The following is a 16847-nucleotide window of genomic DNA, read 5'->3' on the forward strand; positions in this document are numbered from 1 at the left end:
GAAACCCTCCCAGCGGGACAGGGGAGCTCATTCCTGGCTCGGAGCCACCCGGCCCGCAGCAGCTCGCCACAGACTCCAGCAGGTGATGGCGGGGAAGAGAAGCTGAAACCTGGACCGGAGCCGGTCCACAGCAGCGCGGTATACATAATTTGGTATATAAGTCACTCCGGAGTATAAGTCGCAGGACCAGCCAGACTATGAAAAAAAGTGCGACTTATAGTCTGGAAAATATGGTATATCGTAGGGCAGGACGATATAGAAAAAATAATATAGATAAATGTTTTTAATATTGATCAAAATTGACAATTATTGAAAAATATTTTTTTTATATTTTACGTACAGCCCTGGCCATTTTATTTTTGGCATTTTATTTTTTTCTCTGCCTCTTCTCGTTGAGACATCTTGCTCTGTTTTGGTTTGGGGGGGGGGGGGGGGGGGGCTGGTGACCTAGCGTGCCCTAGTCTGTGGTTTTGATTGGTTAAGAGTAAGTAGTGAGTCTAGTATGCTGCTACCTGATAGGTTATAATGAAAAAAGGTTATAAGGAAAAAAGGAAACGTTTTATTGATCTTTTATTTTCTATCGCACCACATGTCCAACGATAAATATATTGAACTATTGAATTATCGTCCAGCCCTACTATATGAGTAAAAACCCGATATCGAACATCCCTAGCAAGTCCCTAGTCCAGGGAATTTGATGCTTTTCTTTTTTCTTTTTTTTAAAAGAAATGTCCCAGACCCTTTTATGTCTCATGTCTACCAAAGTTTACAGATTATTTTATATAAAATACTTTGTTCTTTTCATTCAGTTCAGTTCAATTCAATTCAACATTTTCACATTTTTGATAACAAAAAAACACTTTTTTGTGGTATTTTTTCACTTTGGCAATTTAAACCCATGTCTTGAAAAATGTGGATTTGGATGTTTTAGAGAGAGTTCTAGGGGGTGGGAAGTCTTGTGGTCTGGTTTTCCACGGTTGTAGTTTGAGATTAAATCTTAAAAAAAAAATGCATGAACAAGATTATTTTGATTAAGGTGTTTCCATTAAAACAGCTCAGTTCTGGATTAATTCAGGTTAGCTTAACCCATGGAGGAAGAGCTTTTATGAGATTATAGTCTTGCAGATTTTACAGTAATCTAGCTTCTGTAATGTGGAACCATCCACTCTCCTCTCAGGGTGTTTTCTTGCTGCTTCTAGTGTTTTGTGGTCCATCCAGCCATCCAGCCATTTTCATCCGCTTATCAGGAGTTGGGTCGCGGGGGAGGTAGCCTAAGGCGAGAGGCCCAGACTTCCCTCTCCCCAGCCACTTGGGCCAGCTCCTCCGGGGGAATCCCAAGGCGTTCCCTGGCCAGGTGAGAGACATAGTCCCTCCACCGTGTCCTGGGTCTACCTTTAGATCTCCTCCCGGTTGGACGTGCCCGGAAAACCTCACCAGGGAGGCGTCCAGGAGGCATCCTGACCAACTGCCTCCTCTCGATGTGGAGGAGCAGCGGGTCTACTCCAAGCCCCTCCCGTATGACCGAGCTTCACACCCTATCTCTAAGGGAGAGCCCAGCCACTCTTCTGAGAAAACTCATTTCGGCCGCTTGTATCCGCGATCTCGTTCTTTCGGTCACTACCCAAAGCTCATGACCATAGGTGAGGGTAGGAACGTAGATCGACCGGTAAATCGAGAGCTTCGCCTTCTGACTCAGCTCTCTGTTCACCACGACAGACTGGTACAACGCCCACATCACTGCAGATGCAGCACCAATCCGCCTATTGATCTCGTATTGATCCAGTTTTCCCTCACTCGTGAACAAAACCCAGAGATACTTAAACTCCTCCACTTGGGGCAGGACCTCATCCCTGACCCAGAGAAGGCATTCGACCCTTTTCCGAATCAAGACCATGGTCTCAGATTTAGAGGAGGTGATTCTCATCCCAGCTGCTTCACACTCGGCTGCGAACCACTCCAGCGAAAGCTGAAGATCACGTTCTGATAAAGCCAACAGGACCACATCATCCGCAAAAAGCAGAAACCTGATCCTCAGGCCACCAAAGCGGATGCCCTCCACACCTTGGCTGCGCCTAGAAATCCTGTCCATAAAGGTTATGAACAGAATCGGTGACAATGGGCAGCCTTGGAGGAGTCCAACTCTCACTGGGAATGAGCCCGACTTACTGCCGGCAATGCGGACCAAGCTCTGACACCGATCATACAGGGACCTAACAGCCCATACCAGAGGGCCTGATACCCCATACTCCCGGAGTACCCTCCACAGGGCCCCCCGAGGGACGCGGTCAAACACCTTCTCCAAATCCTCAAAACCCATGTAGACTGGTTGGGCAAATTCCCACGCACCCTCCAGGATCCCCCTAAGGATATAGAGCTGGTCCAGTGTTCCACGGCCAGGACGAAAACCACATTGCTCCTCCAGAATCTGAGGTTCAACAATCCGACGGACCCTCCTCTCCAGAACCCCTGAATAGACCTTACCAGGAAGGCTCAGGACTGTGATCCCCCTGTAGTTGGAACACACCCTGCGGTCCCCCTTTTTAAATAAGGGAACTACCACCCCGGTCTGCCAGTCCAGTGGGACTGCCCCCGATGTCCACGTGATATTGCAGAGCCGTGCCAACCAACACTGCCCCACAATGTCCAGAGCCTTAAGGATCTCATCCACCCATGGAGACTTGCCACAGAGGAGCTTTTTAACCACCTTAGCGACCTCAGCACCAGAGATTTGAGAGGCCAACTCAAAGTTCCCAGACTTTGCTTCCTCACTGGAAGATGTGTCGGTGGGATTGAGGAGGTCTACGAAGTATTCTGCCCACCGATCCACAACGTCCTGAGTAGAGGTCAGCAACACACCATCTCCACTATAGATAGTGTTGGTAGCGCACTGCCCCCAGGCGGTGGGAGGCTACCCTCTCATTCACTGAGGTAAACCCCAACGTACAGGCACCAAGCTGGGGGGCAACTAGTATGCCCACCCCTGCTTGGCGCCTCTCAATGGGAGCAAGTCCAGAGTGATAGAAAGTCCAACCCCTCCCAAGGAAACTGGTTCCAGAGCCAGAGCCATGCTTTGAGGTGAGTTCGACTATATCTAGTCGGAACCTCTCAACCTCAAAGTTTTGTGGTAATTTAGAGAAAGTTTGCAGCACAGAAATTACAAAGAGTTTGTTGGCAAAAATATTTAAATCACAGATTTTTAAAGTAAATAATAAAAAGATGCATTTTTAAAAATGTATGAAACTGTAGAGAATAAACTCTGAGCAATAATTTAATTTGCAAGTCAAAACTCAGTAATCAGGGCTGATTTGGTGGGAGTCGTTTTACATCTTTGCACCTGCTCACACCTGCTGAGAATGTTGATTCAAGTGCTTCTCACCTACAATGACCAATAAACAGTTTTAACATGTTGTCTGAATGAAAAACTAAACAAAAAAAGCATCTTGCTGTTGGTTTTGTGACATGCGGCAGTTCTTATGAGCAGGATTTTAAAAAATCCTTTAACCAGCCTTTATCTAATAAATCCTTTAATGTGGTTAAAGTAAACAGATTTTTGTGTCTGCAGAGCTCGGTGAAGATCAACCAGATCAGTTTGGATGAAAGCGGTGAGCACGTGGGCATCTGCTCCGAGGATGGGAAGGTGAGATATATGCGCTCACCAGTACTGGTTACTGAGCCGCCATCTTTCCTAATTCATCAATTTATCAGCCTCTTACTTCATGATAATGACCTGGACATTGAGGTGTTTAGGAGCCAACCTGGAGTTTTATCACCAAATCAGCACATAAATCAATACTTTCGTTTGGAGAATACAAACAGCTTTGAGGAGCGGGTTTTTAAAGGCTTATGCTGAGCTGTCAGTCAGCCGTCTGCTGCTCGGTGGATACCCTCTCCATGCTCTTGCTGTTATCTTGTCTCCTCTCATCATTACCACCATCCTTCATGGATTTTGCAACCAAGATATGCTCGATGATACGGCCCTCCCCCTCCCACTTTGCTCAAAAAAACAAGATCTTGTCGCGCAAAAAGTGGAGCAGACAATTAGAGTCAACGCTACAGTCGCCTCCACTATTAATCCTTTGAAATCTAACTTAATACTAAATCACCGATGTGAGAATAGATAGGGTGGGATGATTTATTAAAAAATATTCACCCATCTTTTGGGGTTTTCAGATAAAGAATTGGCTGTCGTGTACAAGCTAAAGCTGTGGTCAAGTCCAAGATTAGGACTTCTGTTCTTAAAGCCTTCAGGCTTAAAAAAAATCCACTCATCCTCTAATTGGTGACCCAGAGGAGAAACCGAGGAGCCGATCAAAGTCTTTTCGGACCTCGCTTTCCTCCGCTGGCCTCGGACAGCTGCAGAGGCAGCAATTAAAGCAGAAACGTTGGGGTGTTCACCTGCTCTCTGTTCTGCTGCCTCATCTCCGCTCCAGGTTCAAGTGTTTGGCCTCTACACCAGAGAGGGCTTCCACGATAACTTCGACTGTCCCATCAAAGTAGGTTTTCATCTCAGAAACTTTGTGTTTTATGAAGATGTTTAGGAATAAAAACTTTCCTTTTCCTGCAGGCGGTCGCATTACACCCTCAGTTCAGCAGATCAAACTACAAACAGTTTGTCACTGGGGGCAACAAGGTAGGTTTTCTACCGCCGTGGTCATTACATCCAGTTTTTTTTTTATTTTGGGGCATTTACAGAAATTTCCTGCCACAATAATCCCACCCCACCCTTGTGATTGCGTCCAGGTGAAACCGATTCCTGTAAAAACGGAGTCACTTTGGCTCAACTGAAGGCAAAACTCGGGCCTTTTGTCTAGCGTGAAAGGCTCTTAGTTTCCCGTCTCGTTGCTGGAGTGCTCTCAGCCGAGCTGCCCATTTTCACAAAGTGCTATTCTCTCAACGGCGTTTCAAAAGCAATGCTTTACGGGCGCAGCAAATAGATGCCATTATAAAGAGGGTGCGTAGTCTCGGGGTTCTCAGACGCATGCGGTGATCTCTTAGGATGAATCTGGACATCAGATTTGTCTTTTTTTAACCTTTACACCATCTGCAGCACCATAACCATGTCGTCACGGCTTATAAATAAGGTGCACGGATGTTTCTGCAGCAGTGTGAGGAAAAACTTTCTCTATGAAACTCCATTATTAGCGTCACTTTGCCATTCTGTGCGAATTGGCGCCGATTCCTCTCCGTTCCATGTTGTGAAGGCCTCGGCGAGATGCCGGTGATGAAAATCAATAAGCCTCAATGGGCGCCACATCCTGTCAAAGGAAATTCAATTTTGTCTCCCCGCTTCTTTTGTTGTGTCCTTTCTTTGTGGAGCAAACTGTTTATTAACATAGCCCAAATGCTGAATTAAAGGGACTTCTGTGATAATGTTAATGCCCCCTTATGAGGGGGAGGGAGGGGCTTTTATGTTTTTATCTAACGTGAAGCCAAGAAGATGGTAACCATGCAGGGAATGTGGCCAGAAATTCTACACACTCGATTGTGGTTAAAAAGAAACACGTTTTTTTCACGCATCTGTCCCCACGTGACCCATACTGTGCTGCTTTTACTCCAGCAGGTCTTAAACTCTTCGTTTATGGCCTCCACGTTGTCTCACACTTGCAAATTTTCTCCACCATGCGTGGCTTTCAAATGACTTCTTCTCCCACCAGTGAACTTTTTTGCTTCATTGGAGTCAAATGAACAATTTGTCTTAATTTTCTTTACCACAGAGCTCTAAAGTGAAAATAATTCAATATAAAAGGAGGAAAAGCAGGTTTTGTGCCCTTTAAGGTTGAATTTCAAAAGCTTGGTGATGTGCTGTTTATCTACTGCCCTCTGTAGGACAGGCTGGAGTACTGCACTCTTGGCTTGATAGTGAATGTTTGTCTATCTTCAAGCTGCTGCTGTATGAAAGGAACTGGTTGAACCGCTGGAAGACTGTAGTTTTACATGAAGGTGAGGGAACAATCACGAACGTCCAGTGGAGAGCTAATCTCATCGCCTGGGCCAACAACTTGGTGAGGGACGCCTGATAAATCCAGTTTCACTGTGCGCCCGACGCCGACTGAGAGTCACGCCTTGTGTCTCTTTTAGGGAGTAAAAATCTATGACATCAGCACCAAGCAGCGGATCACCAATGTGTTGAGGGACAACTCCAGTCAGAGGCCTGACATGTACCCCTGTAGCCTCTGCTGGAAGGACGACACCACCCTGATAGTCGGATGGGGAACGTCTGTTAAGGTTCGGGTATTTATTTATTTTGTTTGTTTGTTTTTACTTTTATTTTTAGGTTTCAAATGTCATCTTGTGCTTTTTCTTCAGATTTGTGTGGTGAAAGAGCGAAAACCGACTGAAATGAGAGATTTGCCAAGCCGCTACGTAGAAATAGGTAAAAAAAAAAATAATAATAACACAAATCAGTAAGAAGCAGTTTATCCTTTCAACTTTTATTGAAAACAGCAATGAAAATAGATTTTTCTGCAGCTTGTAAATAATAATATTATATAAAAAGAAAAATATTAATGCAAAAATAATGGCATGGAATAATCATTAAGGTTTTCTTCAAACATTCCCATATTTTTAGAAAATTTTTTTGTGTAGTATTATTTTTTTTCCAGTGTCAGAGATGGAGATCTGTCGTTGTTTTGATGCAATTTCTTCTATTTTTTTTTTAATATAAAAAGCATCCAAGAAGGCTGTATTAGAGGTCCGGACACTACATTTTCATGTCAAAGTGATCAGGCGTGAAACAAATCAGAAATAGTTAAGATGATGGCTAAAGAGTGAATTAAAGTGGATAAAATAATCTGATATTCTTCCATGTTTCCACTTAGATCCTTCACATTTTTGCTTCTTTCAGTTTCTGCGTTTGAGACGGAGTTTTTCATCTGTGGTTTGGCGCCGCTGGTGGATCAACTCGTCACTCTGTTTTTTGTGAAAGAGAACTCAGATCAGATGGTAACCGTAGCGCTAACACGGAGCATCTAAGTGCTGAGAATCAAATAAGAAGTGTTTATGTGTGCTTGCAGGACGAGGAGTTTCGCTCACGGCCTCGTCTCGACATCATCCAGCCATTTCCCGAGAGCTGCGAGGAGATCTCCTCAGACGCTCTGACTGTTCGCTCCTACCATGACAACGAGTGCAGAGACTACCGGCTTGGTGAGGACAAAAAACAAGAAGAAATGTCACAACACCATTAACTGCAGACTGATTTTATTATCTGTCGACTATTAAATGTCAGCTGTGATGTGCTGCACGCGGGACCATGAATGTATTTTCATTAACAGAGCATTCAGAGGGAGAGTCGCTCTTCTACATCATCAGTCCCAAAGACATCGTCGTGGCCAAAGAGCGAGACCAGGACGACCATATCGATTGGCTGCTTGAGAAGAAGAAATATGAGGTTTGTGCTGAACTTTTTTTAAACGCTGCTAAAGGTTACGATGCGATGTCGGGGTTTAATGTGGTTTACATGACAGGAGGCACTGATGGCTGCAGAGATCAGCTTCAAAAACATCAAGAGACACGACGTTCAGAAGATTGGAATGGCTTATATCAATCATCTGGTGGAGAACGGAGACTACGACGCTGCTGCGAGGTAAGCTGCTGGAGATGGAGATGTACGTGCAAATTTACCATCATGTGCGCTGTAGAAAACGTGTTGCCCTGTACACTGCCATGCGTAAGCTGCGTGCATTTTACCCACAAGCTCCCTTCCCGCCGGGAGCATGTTCTGGCAGTGAATGCCGAAATCACCAGATAATTGAAAGATCATGCATGATGTTGACAGTTCACATGATGACATGCAAGGAGAAAAACAACGGCATGTATCGAAAAAGTTACACGGTTTACTTTCTGCTATGAAGCTACAAAGATTTCACAGGAAATGATGTACTTTTTCTACTATTTAGGCAACTGGAAATCTGCATGACTTTTATTTTGAAAGTTTCCAGATGTTTTACACAGCTTTTAGGTTTTACTTCCTGTCTGGCCTGATCTAAACTTCGGAGCTTGACTTCTACGCTTCAGGGATGCTTCCACAACGTAACGCTTTGCAGACACTGGAAACTCACCCTTCCAGTATAACGCTAGCTAATTTCAGCACGCTACTTTACAAGATGCCTGCACATCCAGTGGACAGGCCCGGTTACTTTGCTGCCCTGGCTGGATGCCAGAAGTATAATTTAGGTATAAAGCAGATAAAATAAAAAAGAAGCATGCAAAATGCATTAAACCATTTAAAGTCGTCGTCGTCTTCCTCTGCTTATCCGGGTCCGGGTCGCGGGGGCAGCATCCCAACTGGGGAGCTCCAGACTATCCTCTTCCCGGCCTTCTCCACCAGCTCCTCCGGCAGGACCCCAAGGCGTTCCAGGACCAGGCCGGAGATGTAACCTTTTCAACGTGTCCTGGGCCGACCCGGGGGCCTCCTGCCGGCAGGACATGCCCGAAACACCTCCCCAGGGAGGCGTCCTGGAGGCATCCTGACCAGATGCCCAAACCACCTCAACTGACTCCTTTCGATCCGGAGGAGCAGCGGTTCTACTTCGAGTCCCTCCCGAATGTCCGAGCTCCTCACCCTATCTCTAAGGCTGAGCCCGGCCACCCTACGGAGGAAACTCATTTCGGCCGCTTGTATCCGTGATCTCGTTCTTACGGTCATTACCCAAAGCTCATGACCATAGGTGAGGATTGGGACGTAGATCGACCGGTAAATCGAGAGCCTGGCTTTCTGGCTCAGCTCCCTCTTCACCACGACAGATCGGCTCAGCGTCCGCATCACTGCAGACGCCGAACCAATCCGCCTGTCGATCTCCCGATCCCTCCTACCCTCACTCGTGAACAAGACCCTGAGATACTTAAACTCATCCACTTGAGGTAGGACCTCTCCCACGACCCGGAGTTGGCAAGCCACCCTTTTCCGGTCGAGAACCATGGTCTCAGATTTGGAGGTGCTGATCCTCATCCCAGCTGCTTCACACTCGGCCGCTAACCTACCCAGCAAGGTCAGAGCTGGATGAAGCTAGGAGGACCACATCATCCGCAAAAAGCAGAGATGAGATTCTCCTGCCACCAAACTCGACACACTCCACACCACGGCTGCGCCTAGAAATTCTGTCCATAAAGGTAATGAACAGAACCGGTGACAAAGGGCAGCCCTGGCGGAGTCCAACCCTCACTGGGAACAGGTCCGACTTACTACCGGCTATGCGGACCAAACTCACGATCCTCTGGTAAAGGGACTGTATGGCCCTTAACAAAAGGCCACCCACCCCATACTACTGGAGCGTCCCCCACAGGGTGCCCCTGGAGACACGGTCATAAGCCTTCTCCAAATCCACTAAACACATGTGGATTGGTTGGGCAAACTCCCATGCCCCCTCCATCACCCTTGCAAGGGTATAGAGCTGGTCCACAGTTCCACGGCCAGGACGAAAACCACATTGCTCCTCCTCAATCTGAGATTCAACTATCAATCGGACCCTCCTCTCCAGTACCTTGGAGTAGACCTTTCCAGGGAGGCTGAGGAGTGTGATCCCCCTATAGTTGGAACACACCCTCAGGTCACCCTTCTTAAAGATGGGGACCACTACCCCGGTCTGCCACTCCACAGGAACTGCCCCCGATGACCATGCAATGTTGCAGAGATGTGTCAACTACGACAGCCTTACAACATCCATAGCCTTGAGATACCCAGGATGAACCTCATCCGCCCCCGGGGCTCAGCCGCTGTGTAGTTGTTTGACTACCTCAGCAACTTCTGCCCCTGATATTGGACAGTCCATCCCCAGGTCTCCCGTCTCTGGTTCCTCCTCGGAATGTGCGTAGGTGGGATTGAGGAGCTCCTCAAAGTATTCCTTCCACCGTCCGACTATAGCCCCAGTTGACGTCAGCAGCTCCCCATCCCCACTGTAAACAGTGTGAGCGAGTTGCTGCCTTCCTCTCCTGAGGCGCCGGACAGTTTGCCAGAACCTCTTTGGCGCCGATCGATAGTCTTTCTCCATGGCCTCACCAAACTCCTCCCATGCCCGAGATTTTGCCTCGGCAACTACCACTGCTGCACCCCGCTTGGATATCCGGTACCTATCTGCTGCCTCCGGAGACCCACAGACCAGCCACGCCCTGTAGGCCTCCTTCTTCAGCCTGACGGCTCCCCAAACCTCTGGTGTCCACCAGCGGGTACGGGGATTGCCACCACGACTGGCACCGGCCATCTTGCGACCACAGCTAGCAACAGCCGCCTCAACAATTGCAGAGTAGAACAAGGCCCACTCTGAGTCAATGCCCCCCACTGCTCTCGGGGCGCGTTCAAAGTTCTGCCAGAGGTGGGAGTTTAAAATATAAACTTAAAGTGACTAAAAGTGACCATGTGTATTTTCCCTGACGATATGGGGCAGTACATACCCAAATCAGGGTCAAAAATCCCTGGTAGCGCAATCTCCAGCAAAATGACGAGCATATCAGCCTCCCTTTCATCACTGGCAACGATTGAAGAGGTAAATGTGTAAAACAACAACGTTTATGAATGGAGAAAGTTTTGTATCCGTTTGTTACATTTCAGTAAATGTGCTTTGTCCTCACGGGCTCCCGTAGAAGGAAACTTGGCATCTAATATGGCGTCGCCCAAAATGTAGACCCACTCCCATGTATTTTAGACCAATTTTTATGGTTATTTATTATGAAGCTGCCATTATTTTTCAACAACAGGGCATTGTCTGTTTCATTTTTCAACATTTCAATGGATATTTCCAGAGGTTAATGGTAAAATAAATACACAGTAGCTATGTTTACATGCACCAAATTTCCCCTATCCGATTTTAATCTTGGTTCATCGGAAATCCCAAATCTCTGTTTATATGGACACTAACTGAAATGATCCCATCATGCCGTGAGTATACATGCACCAAGCATTCAGTCAGATTAAATAGGTTGAGCATGTGCAGAGTTGTCTTTCTCGGAAAAAAATTGTACACAAACATCATCTTGTCTGTACGTCTTTCCCCTCGCAATTTATTTTTTTATTCTCTAGCTTTGTCCGGTGACTTACGTTTTTCCCTCGTTATGTACCTTTGTCGTGTTTATACCTGTATGCTTTTTAACTAAGCTGCAGGCTCAGCGGTATGTAACGCTACTGCTCCGCCACAGGAGAGGAGAGCAGGATAACCTACTAACGATCACCCGCCCACACCGTCCTCCAGCTCCTCCCACTTGTCCTAAGCGGCTGCAAAGGCAGAAAGACATTGCGCTGAAGTTGTACACATGCACAGTGGGCATTGTTTTACTCCAACAATCCGTGTACATGGACGTCCACTGGAATGATGATCGGACAAAAAGACCTCTTAATCAGAATGGGATTTCATTCCGATCGTGCCGCATCAGATCAGAACGTTCCGATTCTTTACATGAAAAATTTTTTATCTGAGAGGTTGTTCATTCTGATTACTTGTGCCAATGTAAACGTAGCTATTGTCTCTTTAAAGAAGTGACAATGCAGTTTTTTTTATTTGGAAACCTTGTTATTACAACTTAACCAGGTGCTTCATTCACCTGAAATAAAATTATTCTTCCAAATCTTTATATACTTAATAATCTACTAGTGATTTATTTTGTCTTCAGCTTGTTTTGGATTGTTTGGACAACTTTTGTTTGAGAAACAACTATTGAAAAAAGCCCCAAACTAAACTTTTTGGTGAAATGAAGCAAACATAAAACACCTCATTTATGAAAGTTTCCAATTTCAAAGGAAAATCTCAATGTAAATAAATTACCTACATCTAGAGAAACTGGGACAAGCAGCAAGACAGCAAACACACTCACACATGTTGGTGGATTTAAATGTGTGTGTTTGATGTACCACATCAAAGTCTTGACGCATCTGAGGTGAGGAGCTGGTCGGAGTAAAACCTTCCAAAGAAAAATAGAGTTAAAGTGTGTCTGAGTTTAAATTCATCTGAAATTATGTGCAGGACTGAGATAATAATGATAATAAAAACCTAAATTCAAAAGTTCACAAATGTCCACTGTTGTGTGGATGGATCACAATTTGGACAAATATACATGAAGCCTGAATTATTAAATGTATTTTATTTTTCTTCACTGCAGGAAATGTCAGAAGGTTCTAGGAAAGAACATGGAGCTGTGGGAGAACGAGGTCTACAGGTTTAAGACCATCGGCCAGCTGAAGGTGGACAGTTTAAGAAAACAAAAATGTTTTCATGAGTTGCTATCGTTACTGTGGTTGTGAAACTGCCACCAGATGTCAGAATATTTGTCTGGAACGTGTTCAGCTTTGGTCTCTGGTCCCTCTAACCGTAGGCGATCAGTCAGTATTTGCCACGAGGAGATCTGCGTCTCAGACCGGCCATCTATGAGATGATCCTGCATGAGTTTCTAAAATCTGATTATGAGGTATTTTGACTTATCATATTCTTTCCTTTCAGTTTTACAAAGCAGGCAATTAGACACAGCTAATAAAATGTAAAATCAATATTACAATATTTTGGGTCTTTATTGTGAAAAGCAGCATCTTATAGCCACTGAATTACTCCGTAAATAAACCTCATTTAATGTTGGTTCTCAGTCATTGGCTCCCGCATCTTTATTCCATCAAGATAAACAACAAAAGCATTATAGCTGACCTCATTTAACTGATCGGTAATTTCCTCACTTATTTGTCATTAAAGCATGATGATCAGTGTTTAATACACAGCTGCACTGGGACCAGAACTAAACAACACCCGTTTGATGATGGCAACAATCAAACGTTCACCTCATAATGTGTTTATAGCTAATAATAATTTTAGCTACTGTTAGCTTGCTAAATGGTTGCCAGTGAAATCTCAGAGCATTCACCCTATCTTGGCGTGACGAAAGCAACAAATCCTGGCAAAAACGAGCTTGTTCAAAACTTTTTTCAAAGGTGTGGGACACTGAAAAACCATTTTTAATGATTATTTCTGGTCACTGAGCTTTTTAAGCATGCTGAACATGAAAATAATCTCCTGCATTAGCTTCTGATAGACAACAGACGGTGAAACTCTAGGATTAGAAAAGCCTGACAGATCTACATCACGCTGTCACTTAACATTTATGGACTCGTCCATCTTGACTCGCAACGGGGAAGGCTGTTGTTTGTTTAGCGTCCATGAGCCAGCAGTGAACGACTCGACTAGCAGAGCTAACTGTTAGCATTAGCAACACCACCACACGGCAGAAGCTCCTCCAGGCTTGTGTTTTTTGTGGAGATAAAACATCCACGCTGCAAGTCAGTGCTGGAGTGGTGTTGCTGTTATCCAGTCTGAGGCAAGATGTCCAAATAACAGAAAATAAGACTTCAAAACCCGCCGTTTGTAGCTCAGCTGTGATGTGGGTCACGTTTAGTTCCTAGAAATGGTGCAGCGGTATTATTCCTCCACCTGCTGGAGAATTCTAAAGATGTAAGAGAAGTTTTCTGGTTGGGAGACAAAATGAAATGGAAAAACGATTAGATCTAGATGGCTGAAAACCAGCTACTAACGTGTGTACCTACTATAGAAATGCACTCATTGCTCTTTAATCTTATTCCTTTTCTTATTTTCCTGAAGGGCTTTGCCACGCTGATCCGGGAGTGGCCTGGAGAACTTTACAACAACATGGCCATCGTTCAGGCCGTCACTGACCACCTGAAGAAGGATCCGACCAACAGCACGCTGCTCACCACGCTGGCTGAGCTGTGAGTCGCCTCAGCGCTCGCTTTCATCTAAGCTTCTTGTTAAGTTGCTGAACAGGACTTGATGCTTTCTCAGGTACACGTACGACCAGCGCTACGACAGAGCTTTAGAGATCTACCTGAGACTGAGACACAAAGATGTCTACCAGCTGATCCACAAGCACAACCTGTTCTCCTCCATAGAGGACAAGATCGTCCTCCTGATGGACTTTGATAAGGAGGTAACAAACCAACCTATTTATTATTTAGTCCATCTAAAGACCATTTATGTAATTAAATGTGTACGTTTTCATTAGAAAGCTGTTGACATGCTTCTCGACAATGAAGACAAGATTTCTGTGAGTAAATTTGACAGTTTTGAATGTCCTGGTAAGAACTTTGCTGCTAGCTGATGTCCATGGCTCTCCCGACAGATGGACAGGGTGGTGGAGGAGCTACATGGTCGACCTGAGTTGCTGCATGTGGTGAGTTTTCTGTAACTTGGATGTTTTAGGGGTTCATTTGAATTCATTGGTGCAGCGTGATGGCTAAGCCGTTTCTCTCCTAGTATCTCCATAAACTGTTCAAGAGGGACCACCACAAAGGACAGAAGTACCATGAGAAGCAGATCGGCCTGTACGCCGAATACGACCGGCCAAACCTTCTGCCTTTTCTGAGAGACAGCACTCACTGCCCTCTTGAAAAGGTACTGTGTGTTCCTGCCACCAGAATTACAAACAAATTAAGCTTCTGTCATTTCTTCTTACTTGAACTTTGTCGTTTTCATCCAGGCTCTTGAGATTTGTCAGCAGAGGAACTTTGTGGAAGAGACGGTCTTCCTGCTAAGTAAACATTTAGAAACAAACGCATCTGTTAAGGGAAACGTGAGAAACAAATGCAATTTTTTTTTCTCGTTCGTCTTTCAGGCAGGATGGGAAACTGTAGACGAGCCCTGCAGATGATCATGGAGGAGCTGGAGGACGTGGACAAAGCCATCGAGTTCGCTAAAGAGCAGGATGACGCAGAGCTGTGGGAGGACCTCATCTCGTACTCGATCGACAAGCCGCGTAAGACGTCACTTGACTCTGAACTTTTATCTCATTGTCTTTAACTCACTCCACCCTCACTAAACCCAGCGTTCATCACGGGCCTCCTGAATAATATCGGCACGCATGTTGATCCGATTCTGCTCATCTATCGGATCAAGGAGGGCATGGAGATCCCGAATCTCAGGGACTCGCTGGTGAAAATCCTCCATGACTACAACCTGCAGGTCAGGTGGCTTCTCTCAAAGAAAAACTCTATTTATTTAAATGTCTGCAGGTTGCAGACTGATTCTTTGGTGGCTTAAAGATTACATGACACACCAGGAGCTTCCTTCATGTAAAAACTTGTTATTAATCCATTAAGTTCTGCTTTTTGAAGAGTTATAACAGGTTTAACAGGTAATTTAATTGGTTTATATGGCATGAAATCTTCTGACTCACTTGCTTAATTACGCGCTTTTATTTCTCGACTTGTAGATTCTTTTAAGGGAAGGGTGTAAGAAGATCCTGGTGGCCGACTCCCTCTCCTTGCTCCAGAAGATGCATCGAACCCAGATGAGAGGAGTCCGGGTCGATGGTGGGAGCAGATTCTATTGCTAGTTTGTGTTGAACCAGTGCAGATGAACCCCTAAATGTGTTGATTCTGTTCATTCTTTCAGAGGGGAACATTTGTGAGTCGTGTCATGGTACTATATTACCATCAGGTGGGTTGATAATGTCATTGATCCCTGTGTTTTTTTTTTGTTTTTTTTTTTATGTTTACTGTATTAACAGCTTCATGTGTGTGTTTCAGACATGGCCCAGCCTTTCAGTGTGGTGGTGTTTCACTGCAGACACATGTTTCACAAGGAGTGTTTGCCGTCTTCAGGAATAGTAAGTCTGCATTCAAACACCTCTTTCCCAACTCTGGTGTTATTTTATCAGAAAACCTCAGGAACATCCTCCACTTTGTTCCCATTTTTACTTTTCCAGATTCCTGGAGTGCAGTTCTGTAACATTTGCAGTGCGAAGAGGCGAGGACCTGGAAGTGGAATACTCGAAATGAAAAAGTGACACTTTAATGCCCTCATGTTGTTGTTATTGATGCTTTTTGTCTCCTTTTTTCCCTCGTCGGTACGCTGATGAACAGGAATCTTTTTTCCTCAGTTGATGAACTGTACTCTCACCAAAATACAGAACTGTTACCCTTTATTTGTTTGCTAACTGTAAAGTGCCGTGTTTTGTCCAGATCACCTTGAATGTGATGAAGAATAAAATCACATAAACTCTGACTGTGTTGTTGATGCTTTATGTCATCCAAAATGCTTCTTAGGTTGAGAGTATCATAAATCATCAAAATGAGTTGCTGAGTGCATCACGGGAGTTTGATGCTCTCTACGGCCAATGCAAGAGCTACAGCTTCATTTTCTGTACAAATTTAAGTTCATTACTGGTTTGCGTCGATTCATCCAGGGTGTATCCTGTTTGTCTGGCATTCATGAACAAGATCTCATCTTGTAGTCGCAGAGATCTCATCTGTGCTTTATTGCACATCCTTATATAATTCAATTATTTGGGTGTCTAGTTGACAAGTGAGGACTGGATGGAGCAAAAGATGGGCCGGTGGATTGGGGCTTTGCAGTTGTAGCCGGTGCTTCATAACTTGTTCTTGTTGAAAGAATAAAAGGACGAAAATGCTCTTGATTTATTGGTTCATCTACATTCCCACCCTCACTGGTTTGGATAACCAAAAGTAAAAGATCCCAAATAAAAGCAGCTAAAATGAGCTTCTTTGGAGAAAAGATGAAGAGCTCCATCATCCAGGGGAGTTCCCATACATTTTTTGTCAGTATTTTAGGATTTATGGGTCTAAAGCAAGCCGTTTCAAAAAGTACCTGTCTGTAATGTCACAAATGGGAAAATTAGAATAGAACCACCTCACACATGTAAGCGAGAGCTGATGCTAGAGGAGCAGCTACTCTATTCCGAGCCCCTACCGAACATCGGAGCTTCTCAGCTTATAGCAGTCTGGGGAAGGAGAAGTGGCTGTGGTCAGCTCCTGCTTATTTTCTTAAAGTGACTGAGCACTAAAACGCCTAATTTTGTAAGGTACTGAAAATGTCAAAAATAAAATTGCTGAAATGACTGTGAGA

The 16847-nt window shown here is 44.9% G+C and overlaps 1 protein-coding gene across 1 annotated transcript in view; it reads left to right on the forward strand.

Moving 5' to 3' along the window:
• Positions 1–15986, forward strand: part of vps41 (VPS41 subunit of HOPS complex) — a 29490-nt gene extending 13504 nt beyond the window's left edge. The window contains exons 5-28 of the mRNA XM_015954701.3: positions 3563–3637; positions 4431–4493; positions 4565–4630; positions 5883–6002; positions 6079–6225; positions 6307–6373; positions 6845–6942; positions 7014–7143; positions 7272–7387; positions 7464–7582; positions 12085–12166; positions 12298–12390; positions 13566–13693; positions 13767–13911; positions 13987–14028; positions 14104–14154; positions 14238–14375; positions 14461–14515; positions 14596–14736; positions 14806–14942; positions 15193–15292; positions 15375–15419; positions 15509–15588; positions 15688–15986. Coding sequence (XP_015810187.3) covers positions 3563–3637; positions 4431–4493; positions 4565–4630; positions 5883–6002; positions 6079–6225; positions 6307–6373; positions 6845–6942; positions 7014–7143; positions 7272–7387; positions 7464–7582; positions 12085–12166; positions 12298–12390; positions 13566–13693; positions 13767–13911; positions 13987–14028; positions 14104–14154; positions 14238–14375; positions 14461–14515; positions 14596–14736; positions 14806–14942; positions 15193–15292; positions 15375–15419; positions 15509–15588; positions 15688–15768 — 2319 coding nt within the window. The 3' untranslated portion in view covers positions 15769–15986. The remainder of the gene's footprint in view (positions 1–3562; positions 3638–4430; positions 4494–4564; positions 4631–5882; positions 6003–6078; positions 6226–6306; positions 6374–6844; positions 6943–7013; positions 7144–7271; positions 7388–7463; positions 7583–12084; positions 12167–12297; positions 12391–13565; positions 13694–13766; positions 13912–13986; positions 14029–14103; positions 14155–14237; positions 14376–14460; positions 14516–14595; positions 14737–14805; positions 14943–15192; positions 15293–15374; positions 15420–15508; positions 15589–15687) is intronic.
• The last annotated feature ends 861 nt before the right edge of the window (positions 15987–16847 follow it).

The sequence above is a fragment of the Nothobranchius furzeri genome, chromosome 7 (genome assembly GCF_043380555.1).
Source record: "Nothobranchius furzeri strain GRZ-AD chromosome 7, NfurGRZ-RIMD1, whole genome shotgun sequence".
NCBI lineage: Eukaryota > Metazoa > Chordata > Actinopteri > Cyprinodontiformes > Nothobranchiidae > Nothobranchius > Nothobranchius furzeri.